At 36.9% G+C, this 18,551-nt stretch overlaps 1 protein-coding gene across 2 annotated transcripts in view; it reads left to right on the plus strand.

Moving 5' to 3' along the window:
• The window catches only part of CFAP54 (cilia and flagella associated protein 54), a 317,324-nt gene that overhangs the window by 53,848 nt on the left and 244,925 nt on the right, over window positions 1–18,551 (plus strand). For both annotated transcript variants that reach the window (XM_032874281.1, XM_032874282.1), the window contains exons 16-17: window positions 11,649–11,777; window positions 12,166–12,292. In XM_032874281.1, the coding sequence (XP_032730172.1) occupies window positions 11,649–11,777; window positions 12,166–12,292 (256 nt within the window). The remainder of the gene's footprint in view (window positions 1–11,648; window positions 11,778–12,165; window positions 12,293–18,551) is intronic.

Consider the following 18,551-nt stretch of genomic DNA (forward strand, 5'->3'; position numbering starts at 1 on the left):
ACTATAAGACTTCTCAGAGGCATTCATTTGCTTATGAGCATTGTGGTTTTTCAAGAAGGTATAGAATACCATATATTCCATTATTTGAAAATAAAACCCATTTTATCCATCACGGAATAGCTACTTAGGACACTAGTGCTCATGGACTACTGTTGAAAAATACTTTTTCTAGAGAAGAAGCCACGGATTTGTATTTTTGTTTGCCTGATTAATTAAAAAACTTTAATTTTAAATTATAAAAGTTGTATTAACATTAGAGGACATTTTGATATATACAAAAAAGAAAAATCTGCAATTTTACTATATGGACTGAAATATTATTTTTTATATTCCCTTCTAGTCTTTTTTGTATTTTTTAGCATAGCATTCTGATGTTTTTTTCCCAACATTATTTCATCAGCACTTTTCCTGTTGCTAATGTTAATACTCAGAATTGCTGTATTTTCTCTGAAAAATCAATTTAAAATATATGTCATAAAATTGTAAAGAATGTTATAAGGAAGACCCATATCCCCTTAAGAAACAGTACCTATTAGTACACTTGAAACTTCTCCATTAACCCCTTTGATCATATCACCTTTCCTCCTGCCTAGCAGTAACTGTTATTCTAAATATATTATAAATTCCAGGTATACTTTTATTACATATGTGTGTATTCTCAGGAAGTAGGAAGTGTTGTTTTTAAATGGTGTCATAGTGTGTGTATTCTTCTGCAGCTTGCTTTTTATCTCTGTGTTGTGTTTGTGAGATTCACTTCAGTTGATTTGTGGTAGTCATAATGATGATTTTTGCTATTACATCTAACTTACTCAAGGTCGCATAGTAAGTGGATTTGATTAGACGTGTTGCCTTCAATGTCCAGGCATTTAGTTACTATGCTGTGTTGCCTTTTGATTTAAAAAAAAAAATGTCTTCAGGATACTTGTGTGAAAGATATTTTTCTAATGCATAAAATATGCAAGTCTTAATAACTGGGTACCAGTTAAATATCATGAATATACTTGAGGACTGGGGGATCATTCTGAATTTATTTTCTTCTAATTTAGGGTTTAGGAAATGCAATTTTGAGTTCTTTATGTAGTATTGTGTCTTAAGAGAGCTAGAGTTGAGAAATCTTAAATTGGGAACAGTATGTTTGAAATTCACAAGAAATTGAGGCATAATAACTGTCTGCCAATGGTTTTTCCAGGGATCACTTATAGCGCTTGCTAAATATACAGCTTCCTATTTCCCACTTAGGCATATTGAATCATAATTTCAATTGTGGGGTCTTAAAAGTTTATGATTCCAGGTATTTTCCTCTTAAAATTCCCCCAATAGATTCTTTTATTTATTTATTTGAGAGAGAGAATGAGAGAGAGGGAGAGAGAGAACAAGCAGGGGGAATGACAGAGGGAGAGGGAGAAGGAGGTTTCCTATGTGGGGCTCAATTCCAAGACCTGAGCCCAAGGCAGACACTTAGCTGACTGAACCACCCAGGTGCCCCCCCACCCCCCGCCCACGTAGATTCTTAAAGAAACTAGAATTTCAGAATCACTGACTTAGTGGGTCAGCACTTATTCTCTGAGGCTTCATAGGGCAGGAATAAGAATAGTAGTAGAAGTTACAAAGTGCTAGATTTTGGCTTCAGGTAAAATTTCTGGCAGTTAAAGCCATTAAATAAAATGAGTTTCATAGAAGGTGGCAGTTTTCCCAAATGAAGAAGCTGAAGACTGTTTACTAACTATTGCTACTCTTATTTAAATTAGAAAAATGTACCCTTTCCTTGATATGATTTATTGCCATTCTGGGAAATTGCCAAAATAAATATATAAGTCTATGAGGATAACAGCATGAATGGTACCCCTTAACATTGTGCGATAGGCAACCTGCCCAACTGTACTGTGGCTCATGGTAGATGTAGTACAGGTGGTTTGTTGATGTGTCCTAAGGGCTCAACCGTTGGTGTTGGAAGATCCGGAGTTGAATCTTGACTCTAATATTGACTATGTTATCTTAAACAGATTATTTCATCTGTTTGAATATAAATGTCTTCATCTGTAAAATTGTAACAATAGAACCTATTCTACTGGTATTATTTAAGTTATGTAATCTAAATGAAGTATTGTTAATGTTGTAGACACCAGTACCTGGCACATGGCAGCTACTCAGTTTTTCTGTTATGTTTTATGTAGAGCACTGACTTTTAATTTAGGGTCTCAGACTCATCTGGAGGGGACTGAAGTGGAGAAAAGGAGTGAGAATTTATTGTAAGGAGAATCCAAAATCCATATGCTCCCCTATCAGAGATTGTAGGTGGGATAAATTATATATCTTGCATATATACATGCAACTATTTAAAAAAATGAGCTGTTTATTGTTATCACATTCAAAGCTTATTTAAAAGTTTTACTGAATACATAGCAGCTAGTTCTTTCAATAAATGTATTATAAAATTACAGCAATTAATAGGTATCTACCTCATAGTGTAGTGCAGTTAAAAAATTAGTCCATGTAAAACATTTAGCCGAGTGTGTGGAACATTGTTTAAATGTTTGCATGATAATGACAAAGATAACAAAGGTGATAGTGATGGTGATGATGTTAATGGTAGAATATAGGTGTGTGTGGGGGAGGGTCTTTGAAATCTTTTAGTGTTAAAAAGGCATCCTTAGAGACTTCTGTTTCTGGCAAAAGGGCAAACCAGTTGAGCTGAAAACCCTGTTGCTACAAAGCACATCAAAATTTTGGACAGAATTGAACAAATATCCTCAGGCACATTGTGGAGCTCACAAGAAAGTAAGATAAATTCCAGGGGCTGAAATAGAAAGGGGAACTGAAAACTTGAATGGTCATTTTATGAGTAGATGCTGCAGTTGGTTGATGGGCTTAGTTACAAAAAAAGCTCAGATTAACAGCTATCCAGTGACAAGATGTGAAGCTTGGGCACATGAAAGATGGGGGTTTGGAACTGAGACTTACACACTAAAATTATGACATCCAAAAGTCCACATTCTAGAGAAGGGAGACCAGAAAAAAATCAATGTGCCTATTTGTGTGGGGTGGTATCTCCACATGGGTACTGGAGGTGGGTGGGTGGGAGAAAGTCTTTCTTCCTAATGATTTGTAATCATGAGCCTGCCTTCTTGTAGGTCTGTTATTTGAATTTACATTACTTGAGCTGGATGAGAACCTCCCTGAGCCTATGATTCTTGAATGGAGATATATATCTATATATCTTTAAATGGATGTGTGTCATCAAATTGTGTATATTCCAGGAACTCAAGGGTGATTTAACATTAGAAAACGTAATGCAGGGAGGAGTCAAGATGGCGGAGAAGTAGCAGGCTGAGACTACCTCAGGTAGCAGGAGATCAGCTAGATAGCTTATCTAAAGATTGCAAACACCTACAAATCCAACGGGAGATCGAAGAGAAGAAAAACAGCAATTCTAGAAACAGAAAATCAACCACTTTCTGAAAGGTAGGACTGGTGGAGAAGTGAATCCAAAGCAACGGGAAGATAGACCGCGGGGGGAGGGGCCGGCTCCCGGCAAGTGGCGGAGCAACGGAGCACAAAATCGGGACTTTTAAAAGTCTGTTCCGCTGAGGGACATCGCTCCAGAGGCTTAACTGGGGTGAAGCCCACGCGGGGTCAGCATGACCTCAGGTCCCGCAGGGTCACAGAAGGATCGGGGGTGTCTGAGTGTCGCAGAGCTCGCAGGTATTAGAACGGGGAAGCCGGCTACAGAGACAGAGCCGAGGAGTGACTCTCAGCTCGGGGTTACCTTGAACCAGTCGCAGGCTCAGTCAGCTCGGAGCGCGGCCAGAGGCCAGGGTGACGGGAGTAATTGGGCGCTGTTCTCTGAGGGTGCACTGAGGAGCGTGGCCCCGGGCTCTCGGCTCCTTCAGGCCGGAGACTGGGAGGCCGCCATCTTCATTCCCATCCTCCGGAACTCTAAGGAAAGTGCTCAGGAAACAAAAGCTCCCGAAAGCAAACCGGAGCGGATTACTCATCCCTGCCCCTGGTAAGGGCGGTGCAACTCTGCCTGGGGCAAAGACACTTGAGAATCACTACAACAGGCCCCTCCCCCAGAAGATCAACAAGAAACCCAGCTGGACCAAGTTCACCTACCAAGGAGTGCAGTTTCAATACCAAGGAGAGCAGCGGAATTCCAGAGGAGGAGAAAGCAAAGCACTGAGCTCATGGCTTTCTCCCCATGGTTCTTTAGTCTTGCAGTTAATTTTTTTTTCTTTTTCAATTCTTTTTTCTCTCTTCTTCTGCTAAATTTTTTTTTACCTTTTACCCTTTTCTTTTTTAACGTTTTTAACTAGTTTATCATATATATATATACATATATATATATATATATATATTCTTTTCTTTTTTATATTTTTTCTTTATTTGTTTTCTTTTTTTAATTTTTTTTTTTCTTTCTGAACCTCTTTTTATCCTCTTGCTCCCCCCTCACGATTTGGGATCTCTTCTGATTTGGTTAAAGCATATTTTCCTGGGGTCTTTACCACCCTTTTAGTATTTTACTTGCTTTTTCATATACTCTTATCTGGACAAAATGACAAGGCCGAAAAATTCACCACAAAAAAAAGAACAAGAGGCAGTACCGAAGGCTAGGGACCTAATCAATATAGACATTGGTAATACGTCAGATCTAGAGTTCAGAATGACAATTCTCAAGGTTCTAGCCGGGCTCGAAAAAGGCATGGAAGATATTAGAGAAACCCTCTCAGGAGATATAAAAGCCCTTTCTGGAGAAATGAAAGAACTAAAATCTAACCAAGTTGAAATAAAAAAAGCTATTAATGAAGTGCAATAAAAAATGGAGGCTCTCACTGCTAGGATAAATGAGGCAGAAGAAAGAATTAGCGATATAGAAGACCAAATGACAGAGAATAAAGAAGCCGAGCAAAAGAGGGACAAACAGCTACTGGACCATGAGGGCAGAATTCGAGAGATAAGTGACACCCTAAGATGAAACAACATTAGAATAATTGGGATTCCAGAAGAAGAAGAAAGAGAGAGGGGAGCATAATGTATATTGGAGAGAATTTCCCCAATATGGCAAAGGGAACAAGCATCAAAATCCAGGAGTTTCAGAGAACCCCCCTCAAAATCAATAAGAACAGGTCCACACCCCGTCACCTAATAGTAAAATTTACAAGTCTTAGTGACAGAGAAAATCCTGAAAGCAGCCCCGGGAAAAGAAGTCTGTAACATACAATGGTAAAAATATTAGATTGGCAGCAGACTTATCCACAGAGACCTGGCAGGCCAGATAGAGCAGGCATGATATATTCAGAGCACTAAACGAGAAAAACATGCAGCCAAGAATACTATATCCAGCTAGGCTATCATTGAAAATAGAAGGAGAGACTAAAAGCCTCCAGGACAAACAAAAACTGAAAGAATTTGCAAACACCAAACCAGCTCTACAGGAAATATTGAAAGGGGTCCTCTAAGCAAAGAGAGACCCTAAAAGTAGTAGATCAGAAAGGAACAGAGACAGTATACAATAACAGTCCCCTTACAGGCAATACAATGGCACTAAATTCATATCTCTCAATAGTTACCCTGAATGTTAATGGGCTAAATGCCCCAATCAAAAGACACAGGGTATCAGAATGGATAAAAAAACAAAACCCATCTATATGTTGCCTACAAGAAACTCATTTTAAACCCGAAGACACCTCCAGATTTAAAGCGAGGGGGTGGAAAAGAATTTACCATGCTAAGGGACATCAGAAGAAAGCAAGAGTGGCAATCCTTATATCAGATCAATTAGATTTTAAGCCAAAGACTATAATAAGAGATGAGGAAGGACACTATATCATACTCAAAGGATCTGTCCAACAAGAAGATCTAACAATTTTAAATATCTATGCTCCTAACGTGGGAGCAGCCAACTATATAAACCAATTACTAACAAAATCAAAGAAAAACATCAACAATAATACAATAATAGTAGGGGACTTTAACACTCCCCTCACTGAAATGGACAGGTCATCCAAGCAAAAGATCAACAAGGAAATAAAGACCTTAAATGACACACTGGACCAGATGGACATCACAGATATATTCAGAACATTCCATCCCAAAGCAACAGAATACACATTCTTCTCTAGTGCACATGGAACATTCTCCAGAATAGATCACATCCTGGGTCACAAATCAGGTCTCAACCAGTACCAAAAGATTGGGATCATTCCCTGCATATTTTCAGACCACAAAGCTCTGAAGCTAGAACTCAATCACAAGAGGAAATTTGGAAAGAACCCAAATACATGGAGACTAAAGAGCATCCTTCTAAAGAATGAATGGGTCAACCAGGAAATGAAAGAAGAATTGAAAAAATTCATGGAAACAAATGATAATGAAAACACAACAGTTGAAAATCTGTGGGACACAGCAAAGGCAGTCCTGAGAGGAAAATATATAGCGGTACAAGCCTTTCTCAAGAAACAAGAAAGGTCTCAGGTACACAACCTAACCCTACACCTAAAGGAGCTGGAGAAAGAACAAGAAAGAAACCCTAAACCCAGCAGGAGAAGAGAAATCATAAAGATCAGAGCAGAAATCAATGAAATAGAAACCAAACCAAACCAAACAAAACAAAACAAAAACAAATCAACGAAACTAGGAGCTGGTTCTTTGAAAGAATTAATAAGATTGATAAACCCCTGGCCAGACTTATCAAAAAGAAAAGAGAAAGGACCCAAATAAATAAAATCATGAATGAAAGAGGAGAGATCACAACTAACACCAAAGAAATACAATTATAAGAACATACTATGAGCAACTCTATGCCAACAAATTTGACAATTTGGAAGAAATGGTTGCATTCCTAGAGACGTATAAACTACCACAACTGAGCTAGGAAGAAATAGAAAACCTGAACAGACCCATAACCAGTAAGGAGATTGAAACAGTCATCAAAAATCTCCAAACAAACAAAAGCCCAGGGCCAGATGGCTTCCCGGGGGAATTCTACCAAACATTTAAAGAAGAACTAATTCCTATTCTCCTGAAAGTGTTCCAAAAAATAGAAATGGAAGGAAAACTTCCAAACTCATTTTATGAGGCCAGCATCACCTTGATCCCAAAACCAGACAAGGATCCCATCAAAAAGAACTATAGACCAATATCCTTGATGAACACAGATGCGAAAATTCTCACCAAAATACTAGCCAATAGGATTCAACAGTACATTAAAAGGATTATTCACCACGACCAAGTGGGATTTATTCCAGGGCTGCAAGGTTGGTTCAACATCCACAAATCAATCAGCGTGATACAACACATTAATAAAAGAAAGAACAAGAACCATATGATACTCTCAATAGATGCTGAAAAGCATTTGACAAAGTACAGCATCCCTTCCTGATCAAAACTCTTCAAAGTGTAGGGATAGAGGGCACATACCTCATTATTATCAAAGCCATCTATGAAAAACCCACTGCAAATATCATTCTCAATGGAGAAAAACTGAAAGCTTTTCCGCTAAGATCAGGAACACGGCAGGGATGTCCATTATCACCACTGCTATTCAACATAGTACTAGAAATCCTAGCCTCAGCAATCAGACAAAAAAAGGAAATTAAAGGCATCCAAATCAGCAAAGAAGTAGTCAAACTATCACTCTTCGCAGATGATATGATACTATATGTGGAAAACCCAAAAGACTCCACTCCAAAACTGCTAGAACTTGCACAAGAATTCAGTAAAGTCTTAGGATATAAAATCAATGCACAGAAATCAGTTGCATTTCTGTACACCAACAATAAGACAGAAGAAAGAGAAATTAAGGAGTCAATTCCATTTACAGTTGCACTCAAAACTATAAGATACCTAGGAATAAACCTAACCAAAGAGGCTAAGAATCTATACTCAGAAAACTATAAAGTACTCATGAAAGAAATGAGGATGACACAAAAAAATGGAAAAATGTTCCATGCTCCTGGATTGGAAGAATAAATATTGTGAAAATGTCTATGCTACCTAAAGCAATCTACACATTTAATGAAATTCCTATCAAAATACCATCCGTTTTTTTCAAAGAAATGGAACAAATAATCCTAAAATTTATATGGAACCAGAAAAGACCTCGCATAGCCAAAGGAATATTGAAAAAGAAAGCCAAAGTTGGTGGCATCGCAATTCCGGACTTCAAGCTCTATTACAAAGCTGTCATCATCAAGACAGCATGGTACTGGTACAAAAACAGACACATAGATCAATGGAACAGAATAGAGAACCCAGAAATAGACCCTCAACTCTATGGTCAACTAATCTTTGACAAAGCAGGAAAGAATGTCCAATGGAAAAAAGACAGCCTCTTCAATAAATGGTGTTGGGAAAATTGGACAGCCACATGCAGAAAAATGAAATTGGATCATTTCCTTACACCACACACAAAAATAGACTCAAAGTGGATGAAGGACTTCAATGTGAGAAAGGGATCCATCAAAATCCTTGAGGAGAACACAGGCAGCAACCTCTTCGACCTCAGCCGCAGCAACATCTTCCTAGGAACATCGCCAAAGGCAAGGGAAGCAAGGGCAAAAATGAACTATTGGGATTTTATCAAGATCAAAAGCTTTTGCACAGCAAAGGAAACAGTTAACAAAACCAAAAGACAACCGACAGAATGGGAGAAGATATTTGCAAATGACATATCAGATAAAGGGCTAGTGTCCAAAATCTATAAAGAACTTAGCAAACTCAACACCCAAAGAACAAATAATCCAATCAAGAAATGGGCAGAAGACATGAACAGACATTTCTGCAAAGAAGACATCCAGATGGCCAACAGACACATGAAAAAGTGTTCCACATCACTCGGCATCAGGGAAATACAAATCAAAACCACAATGAGATATCACCTCACACCAGTCAGAATGGCTAAAATTAACAAGTCAGGAAATGACAGATGCTGGCGAGGATACGGAGAAAGGGGAACCCTCCTACACTGTTGGTGGGAATGCAAGCTGGTGCAACCACTCTGAAAACAGCATGGAGGTTCCTCAAAATGTTGAAAATAGAACTACCCTATGACCCAGCAACTGCACTACTGGGTATTTACCCTAAAGATACAAATGTAGTGATCCGAAGGGGCACGTGCACCCGAATGTTTATAGCAGCAATGTCTACAATAGCCAAACTATGGACAGAACCTAGATGTCCATGAACAGATGAATGGATAAAGAAGATGTGGTATATATACACAATGGAATACTATGCAGTCATCAAAAGAAATGAAATCTTGCCATTTACGACGACATGGATGGAACTAGAGGGTATCATGCTTACCGAAATAAGTCAATCAGAAAAAGACAACTATCATATGATCTCCCTGATATGAGGAAGTGGAGATGCAACATGGGGGGTTAAGGGGGTAGGAGAAGAATAAATGAAACAAGATGGGATTGGGAGGGAGACAAACCATAATTGACTCTTAATCTCACAAAACAAACTGAGGGTTGATGGGGGGGAGGGAGTTTGGGAGAAGGGGGGTGGGGTTATGGACATTGGGGAGGGTGTGTGCTATGGTGAGTGCTGTGAAGTGTGTAAACCTGGCGATTCACAGACCTGTACCTCTGGGGATAAAAACATATGTTTATAAAAAATAAAAATAAATAAATTAAAAAAAAAAAGAAAATGTAATGCAATATGCCACAGTAGGAGATGAAAGGAAGAAATACAACTACCTTACTAGATAAAAAGATGCAACAAAGGCATTTGACAAAATTCAATAACCATCTTTTTAAAATTTTTTTAAAGATTTTCTTTGTTTATTTCAGAGAGAGCATGAGAGTGGGGAGGCTCAGAGGGAGAAGCAGACTCCCTGCTGAGCCTGGAGCCTGACATGGGACTTGATCCTAGGTCCCTGGGATCATGACCTGAGCCAAAGGCAGACACTTAACCGACTAAGCCACCCAGGCATTCTCAACAACCATCTTTAAAAAATAACTCTTAAGTCAGGAATGGAGGAGAACTTCTATATCCCATTAATGGTATCATTCAAAGACCTGTAATGAATTTTATACCTGTGGTAAAAGACTAAAAGAAATCCCTTTATATTGAGGTAACAACATAGGATATCTGTCATTCTTCTGTTCAACATGTCCTAGAGGTCTTAAGACAGTCATCTGAGAAAGAAAGCAGAAAAAAAGGCATAAGGACTGTAAGGAAAATACCAACCTTGTCTTGATCCACAGACTAGTACAATGCATTACACATTTTTAGGAATAGCAGTCTAAATGTCCTTTGGTAGAAGAGTGGATAAATATATTGTGCCGTATTTCTCCACATCGCACCATTCATGGGGGCATGAGGGTGAATGAATTAGTGCGGGCTTGAACTAGAGTCAGCTTGGCATCATTTCCCTTCCCTTCTTCAGTCACCTTCATGTCATAGGAGGGAATCTGGAACTGCATTTCCCAGCCTCTCACTTCCATGTAGTTCTAGGTTAGTCTTCCAATGAGGGGCATTTGAAGGAATTTATAATGAGGGGAAGACAGAGTTCTTATTTGGCAGTGGCAGATGGAAGAACATTTACCAGCCGTGCTGAGAAAGCTCTTGAATTCACCTGACTCTGTGTGGCAGACACTTGGTGGTGTTGTCAGCCACCTCCTTGATTCCAAGATTCATGGAGGCTTGTGCATGCAGCCATATTGTCACTGGCAGCTTTCTTGCCTTCCCCCTGGCCTTCCTCTAACTCTGTGTATCAAATCCCTTTCTGCTTAAGAAGAGATAGACATCTCTAACTCTGTCAAATCCCTTTCTGCTTAAGAGTATCTCGAGTTCTGTGTTGCTAACCAAACTCTGACACATTGAGTTACATAACTCCAGCATGAAAAAGTTGCAACAACATAGGTTTGAGTGTATAAAGTGAACTGCAAAATTTTCTGACGATATTAAAAAGTATGTAAGTAATATTGCATATGGTTAATAGGTACATACACATGTAGTGAAAATTTAAAAAAACACAAAAGAATGGTAAAAACCAAAGCACAGTGGCTTCCTTTAGGAGCTGAGAAAAAGATTGTCATGTGGACAGTTCTATAGAGGATTTCAGTTATCTGCATGTATGTGTTTGCTTTATTTCCTAAGTTTACTGGAGAAATATGGGAAATTTTAAAGTTTGAACAAAGCTGGATGCTCTTTGTATTATTCTATTTGTCTCTGTGAGAATAATTAGAATTAAAAGGTATTTAGTTTTTGAAAATCATGGTATACACCATTGGATTTGTTTGCCTCTGCATCTAGATATCCAGCTCTGAGATTTAAAAAAATTAACTTTCAAAATGAAGTGTGGGAAAATGATAAATTTTGTGAGTTATATTTTAAAAAATTACCTCTACGTTTGGTACAGTCAGAATTTTGAAAACCATAAAAGGAAGATATATACATGTTTACAAAAAGTTAATTTATCCTTGGAAAAATGAGGAATTGTATTTATTATTTCACTTTTATCAGTAGTATTCCACATTAAACAAAGACAAATACACTTAGTAAAAAATTTAATATTGTTGCTATTGAATAGACTACTTAAATTTTTTACTTGGTTTGAATTATTATTGAAAGAAATTTGAAAATGTTATATATGATTTTCCCTTAAGTGTTATTTTGTTTTATTTATAAAATTACTTTAGAAGAAACCTGTGGAACAGTTATTTTTGGCTTATGAACTCCTTGACAAAGCAATTGACGGAATAAATTTGAATTGCATGTTAACTGCTTTACCAAATGGATCATCAGTGATTGACCATTGCTATGCCAAGGTAAATGGGAAACTCTTACATGAGATTGAAGTCCATGTTACCTAGCTAGGAAGAGGGCTGGCCCTACAAGTAGGTAAGTAAAGCATGGTTTGTGGTGGCTTTGGTCTTATTGGCCAGAGATCTGTTCCCTTCTTCCCAGAAGAAATCAAGGAGAATGAGGAGTCTTTAAATTTGTTGTTGAAGAGACCACTGATGAATTTGAAAACAGGTTTATTAACATGTGAACCAGATTGCAAAGAGTTGAGCAGTGAGCAGAATTTAAAGGCTTAGAGTAAAATGATAACCTGAGTAATAATAGGAGAGAGCTATATTTAGCTAAAGACATACTAAAAATAGCATGTTTTGATAACTGTATTTCTTTTTTATTTTTACTTCAATCCTTCCAAAGTATGCCCAGGATATAGATGGAGACATTTGCAAACCAGTCACACCAAATAATTTCATGATGGATTTGCATCTTGAACTAATTCAAGCGCAGCATCACGTAGCTGTTGTGCTTCTTGACCAATTGCAAGGTAGTAGTGATCAAAGCAAATAATTTGTTCTGCATCAATTTTAAGATAAGTTCAAGAACAGTAAATAATTTGTAAATTATGTTCTTGCTGATGGAGTGTTTTCCAGATAAATTTCATTCTTTTCTTTTCCATGATTAATATCAATAGATCCCTTTCATTATTGCTGTATACCCTGCATAGCAGATCAATTAGTGTACTTCTAAAAAACGAAATTATAGTAAATTATAAATATCCAGGAACCACATTATGTTTGTTATAAATAAGATACAGCGTCTAATTTTGAGCTTCTAGAAAAGTAAGCCAATTTTAACAGTTGAGATTAATAAATGAACAGAAGTGGGCTTAGAGTATCTGCTGTGGGCACACAGAACAGGAGTATCAATAATAAACAAGAGTCAGGGATAGCTTCCTGGGAGAAGTGATAGTTGACCAGAAGGCTAGAAAATATCTTCATGAAGAATGAAAAAGAAACAGTAATTTGGATAGAGAAAATAGCCTTTAGCAAGCTGGAAAGCAAACAATTGCATGGCGCAGTTTAGGAACTGCTGGAATTCTCTTATGGTTAGAATAAAGACCAGACACTAGAGAATGACACAGATAAGCCTAGTGATGTAGATCACAGTTAAATCTTGAATAGCTATAAGTGGCTTATATTTATCCTGGAAGCTACTGAAAAACCTAGAAAGACATTTCTGACAGTAATGTTAGAGCACACATGACTTGGATCTAAGTTCTTTTGGCCTCATTATGAGGAAAAGAGTTCAAAACATTTTTTTTTTATTAAAAGATGTCAATAGTAATATTAGTGTGCATACAGATAACGCATTTACTCGAGTTCTAAATAAGATTTAACATCATTATGTATAAAAACTGAAGTTAAATTTTGATAAAGCCAAGTTACTCTTGGCAGGATTATATAGCCAGTATTCATTTAACAACTACTTCATTAAAATTACTGACTAATTATAGTATAGTACTTAGTGTTCCAGCCCAATACGACCTCTGATTGCTGTCTAAAGCATTCTAATTTGAAGGGATACATGCACCCTGATGTTTACATTAGCATTATCAGCAGTAACCAAATTATGGAAAGGGCCCAAATGTCCATCAGTTGATGAATGGTAAAGAGGATGTGGTATATATATATATAATGGAATATTACTCAGCCACAAAAAAGAATGAAATCTGACCATTTGCAATGACATGGTTGGAGCTAGAGAGTATAATGCTAAGAAAAATATGTCAGTCAGAGAAAGACAACTACCCTATGATTTTATTAATATGTGAAATTTAAGAAACAAAACAAATGATCACAGGGGTAAAAAAGAGAGCAGCAAACCAAGCAACAGACTCTTAACTATAGAGAACAAACTGATGGTTACCAGAGGGGAGTTGGATAGGAATGGGTTAAATAGGTGATTGGGATGAAGGAGTACGTGTGTTGTGATAAGCACCTGGTGTTGTATATAAGTGTGGAATCACTAAATTGTACACCAGAAACTAATAGTACACTATATGTTAACTAACCAGTATTTAAATAAAAACCTAAAAATAAATTTAAAGCATTCAGTTGTCACGTTATATATACATCTAAATAGATTTAATCAAATATTAATTAATTAATTTTCAAGTACAAACTTTTCCCCCCAGGTTATTGAGATATAATTGATGGATAGCATTATGTAAGCATAAAATGTACAAAAGTATTGATTTTATAAACTAATATATTGCAAAATTATTACCATCATAACATTAGCTAAGACCTCTATCATGTCACATAATGCCATTTCTTTTTTGTGGTAAGAACACTTAAGATTTACTCACTTAGCAACTTCTAAGTATATACTATGTATTGTTAACTATAATTACCATGTCATACATAAGATCCCTAGAACTTACTCACCTTATAACTGAAAGTTTGTATCATTTGACTGACATCTCTCTATCTCCTTCCACTTCCCCTTTAGCCCCTGGTAACCACCACTCTACACTCTGTTTCTATGAATTCAGCTTTCTTAGATTCCACATATAAGTGATATCATACAGTATTTGTCTGACTTATTTCACTTAGCATCATGCCCTCAAGGTCCATCCATGTTATTGCAAATGGCAGGACTTCCTTCTTTCTCATGGCTGAATAATATTCCAGGATATGTATGTATCTAGGTTGTTTACATATCTTGGCTCTTGTGAATAATGATGTAGTGAACATGGGAGTGCAGGTATCTTTGAGATCTTATTTTAATTTCCTTTGAAGATATATCCAGAAAGGGATTGCTGGATTATATAGTAGTCTATTTTTAGTGGTTTTTTTTTTTTTTTTAAGATTTATTTATTTATTTTTAGGGAGAAAGAGGGTGTGGGAGGGGCACAGGGAACGAATCTCAAGCAGATTCACCACTGAGCATGGAGTCCAATGTGGGGCTTGATCTCAGGACCCTGAGATCATGACCTGAGCCAAAAATCAAGAGTTGGACACTTAACTGACTGAGCCACCCACGCACCCCTATTTTTAATTGTTTGATGAACCTCCATAGTGTTTTCCACAGTGGCTGAACCAATTTCCATTCCCACCAGTAGTGTGCAGGTGTTGCTTTTGTTCCACATCCTCCCCAGCATTTATTATCGCTTGTCTTTTTTTTTTTTTTTTTTTTAAGATTTTATTTATTTACGAGAGAGAGAGAGAATGAGAAAGGGGGAGGGACAGAGGGTGAAGCAGACTCCCTGCCCAGCCAGGAGCCCAATGTGGGACTTGATCCTCGGGCTTAACCAACTGAGCCACCCAGATACTACCTCTTATCTTTGTGATGATAGCTATTCTAACAGATGTGAAATGGTACCTCCTTGTGGTTTTGATCTGCATTTTCCTGATGATTAGTGACTTTGAGCATCTTTTCATGTACCTGTGGCCATTTGTATGTCTTATTTGGAAAAAAGTCTATTCAGTTCTCTCTCTCCATTGTTTGTTTTTTTACTATTGGGATTGTATGACTTCTTTAAATATTTTGGATATTAACCCTTATGAGATGTATGATTTAAAAATATTTCCTTCCATCCTGTATGTTACCTTTTCATTTTGTTCATTCTTGCTGTGCAGAGATTTTTTTATTTGATGTAGTCCCATTTAATAATTTTGTTGTTCTTGTTATTACTTGCTTTTTTTTTTAAACTGTATTTTGTGTTGTTGTTATTATTTGTGTCTTATCCAAAAAAAGTAGTTGCTGAGACCAATGTCAAGAAACATTTTTTCAGGGTGCCTGCATGGCTCAGCCATTAAGCATCTGCCTTGGGCTCAGATTGTGATCCCAGGGTCCTGGGATCAAGCCCCACATTGGGCTCCCTGCTCAGTGGGAAGCCTGCTTCTCCCTCTCCCACTCCCCTTGCTTGTGTTCACTCTCTCACTGTCTTTCTCTGTCAAATAAATAAATAAAAATCTTTAAAAAAAATAAGGAAGAAGCATTTTCTCAATGCTTTCTGCTAGGAATTTTATGGTTCCCATTCTTAAGTTTAAGATTTTCATCCATTTAAAGTTAATTTTTGAGTGGTATTAGGCAGAGGTCCAATTTCATTCTTCTGCATATAGATATCCTGTTTTTATATGCTTTTTCCAATTAAGTATTCTATTTTTCCCCATTAAGTATTCTTCAGTGCATTGTCTAATACTAATTGGACATATACACCTGGATTTGTTTCTGGGCTCTTGATTCTGTTCTATAGTCTGTGTGTCTAATTTTATGTCAGTACCATACTGTTTTAATAACTATGACTTTTTAGTATAGTGTGAAATCAGAAAGTCTGGTATCTTCACTTTCGCTCTTCTTTCTTAGGTAATTTTTTCTGGTCCCTGAATGGATGCTAAATTTTTATTACTAAATGTGTGTGGGGGGGAGGGATGTCTTATGCTGCCACAATGCTGACATCACCTTTCTGTCCTGTTCTTCTATCTAGAAGAAGAATAAGACGTCCTACTTTTTCTTTTATGACACACTTTTGAGGATATGTTTCTAGAACATTCTACAATCTGAATTTTCTTAGTAGTTTTTTTCATGATTACATGGGTGATGTTATATAGATCTCATTGTACCACATTAGGGTGCACATATTATTCATTTTTCCTATGATTGGTGAGGAAAACTACTTTTGTTTTGTTAAGGTGGTATCTACCAGATCTCTCCACTGTGAAGCTATCTTTCCCTTTTTGTAAAGAAAAAATAATTGGTATGTCAAATGATGCTTTGAGATGGAATAAATGTCCTATTTCCCAACAGATTTTCACCCAATGGTTTAGCTTCCATTGGTGATCCTTATAGAATTAATTATTACAATGGTTGGGTACAGTGATTTTCTGATTAAATAATTCTGCTGAATTTATTGACCTTCTTTTGTAAAGAACTGTCACTACTTTGCCTCTTTTAATTTGTGGAGTTACACTATGGATTGAATTTTGTTTTTATTAAATCACTTAAAATCATTTACTGTCATTGTTCTTCTGATGTTCAAAGTTACACATTTTGCCAGTGGGAGGTCTCAAACTGGATTCTGTGTTTTTAATATCTCTCCATTATTCTTTGAGCAAGTTTTTGTTCATTGTACAACTAAATGTTATAGACTTACGATGTGTGTGTGTGTGTGTGTGTGTGTGTGTGTGTGTGTATACACACATAGGCATATTGGAAGCTCTTTCTGATATTGCCAATTCAAAGTCCCAACACTTTGAAAATCCAAAGTTCTACATTTCACTTTTGCATTTGGCCTCTCTCATGTTGAGAACTCTGGTTCCCAATAATATCGATGTAATAACTCATTTGCTTTATCCTGCCATATTAACAAAGGACTTTCAGAATTATTAAACCAATACCACCATTAACAATTAACCTGCTAAATAAGTTTAGTATTCCTTTGCAGTTCATTATGTCTTTAGAATATACCACACATTAGATAGCGGTGTTCAGGTTTACTTGAATTAATTTTATTTTTTATATGGTTATGTTTCCAGTTGATATATATTTAGGACAACTTGGTTTATTTGCATTCTTTTTATATATAAAATTCCTTTTTAAAATTCTCTTATCCTTTTAAGTTTTCATCCTTTTACATTTTATTTTCAACATTTACACTGCTTCAAAACAGTTTCTCAAAAGACTTCCTGGATGTAGAGGGAAGCAAATAAAAATGAAAATATCTCTGTGTCATCATGTATAGTTTTTTACTGGTGCTACTTAGAATAATAATCTTGAATATTTTTTTATTTTAAAATACTTGGATTAGAAATCTATTTCCAAATGTGAATGGGATTTATGTCAGGTTTTCTTTAAGAAAACTAGCCTATAATTCTCACTTAGTAGCTATATTATCCTCTGTAATGAAGTGGAGTCTGTTTAGAGTTACTAACTAGTTCATTCTCTAATTGTCATCCATAAATCTCTGAAGACCAAGTGATCCTCTGAGTTTTTATCAGAGACTATTTAACAATACTGATAGTAGACTTGAGCTCAGATTGAAATGGAGTTAGTTATTATTCCTTTGCTGTATCTCTGGGTCTCCTTGATGTTTTTGTCCACTTATTGAACTATCAGCCTAGCACAGATTTTCACTTTTTTCCTCCTTTTTTCGCTCATGCATGCTGCTGCCAGACTATTGTTTCCTAAAAACTATTTTTGTTATTCTTTTTTTAATTTTATTTTTTATTTTTGAGGTAGGGGGAAGGGCAGAGGGGAAGGGAGAGAGAGAATCCTAAGCAGGCTGTATCCATAATGTTGAACCTGATACAGGGCTCGATATCACAACCCTGAGATCTTGACTTGAGTTGAAATCAAGAGTCAGAAACTCAAGAGATTGAGCCACTGAGGTGCCCCTTTTGTCATTCTTATTCAGGAACTTGACAATGGTTGCCTGTTGATGACAGTGGTATTAAATATGACTATCTGTATTGGGCATTCAGAGTTTTCTCACAGTCTCATCTTTTTCTTCAAGGATTATAATCATGAGAGCTGTCAGTTAATTAGCACTTATAATACCCCAGATACGGAGAGAATGATGCATTATTTTCTGCTTTGTGTTGCTGTCTCCAAGCAGCTAAATTCCCTTAACCTTCACCATTAAAGAAACCTTATATTCTTGGGGTGCCTGGGTGGCTCAGTGGGTTAAAGCCTCTGCCTTCGGCTCAGGTCATGATCTCAGGGTCCTGGGATCAAGCCCCGCATCAGGCTCTCTGCTCAGTGAGGAACCTGCTTCCTCCTCTTTCTCTGCCTGCCTCTCT

The sequence above is a fragment of the Lontra canadensis genome, unplaced genomic scaffold (assembly GCF_010015895.1).
Source record: "Lontra canadensis isolate GAN:19392208 unplaced genomic scaffold, GSC_riverotter_1.0 scaffold52, whole genome shotgun sequence".
NCBI lineage: Eukaryota > Metazoa > Chordata > Mammalia > Carnivora > Mustelidae > Lontra > Lontra canadensis.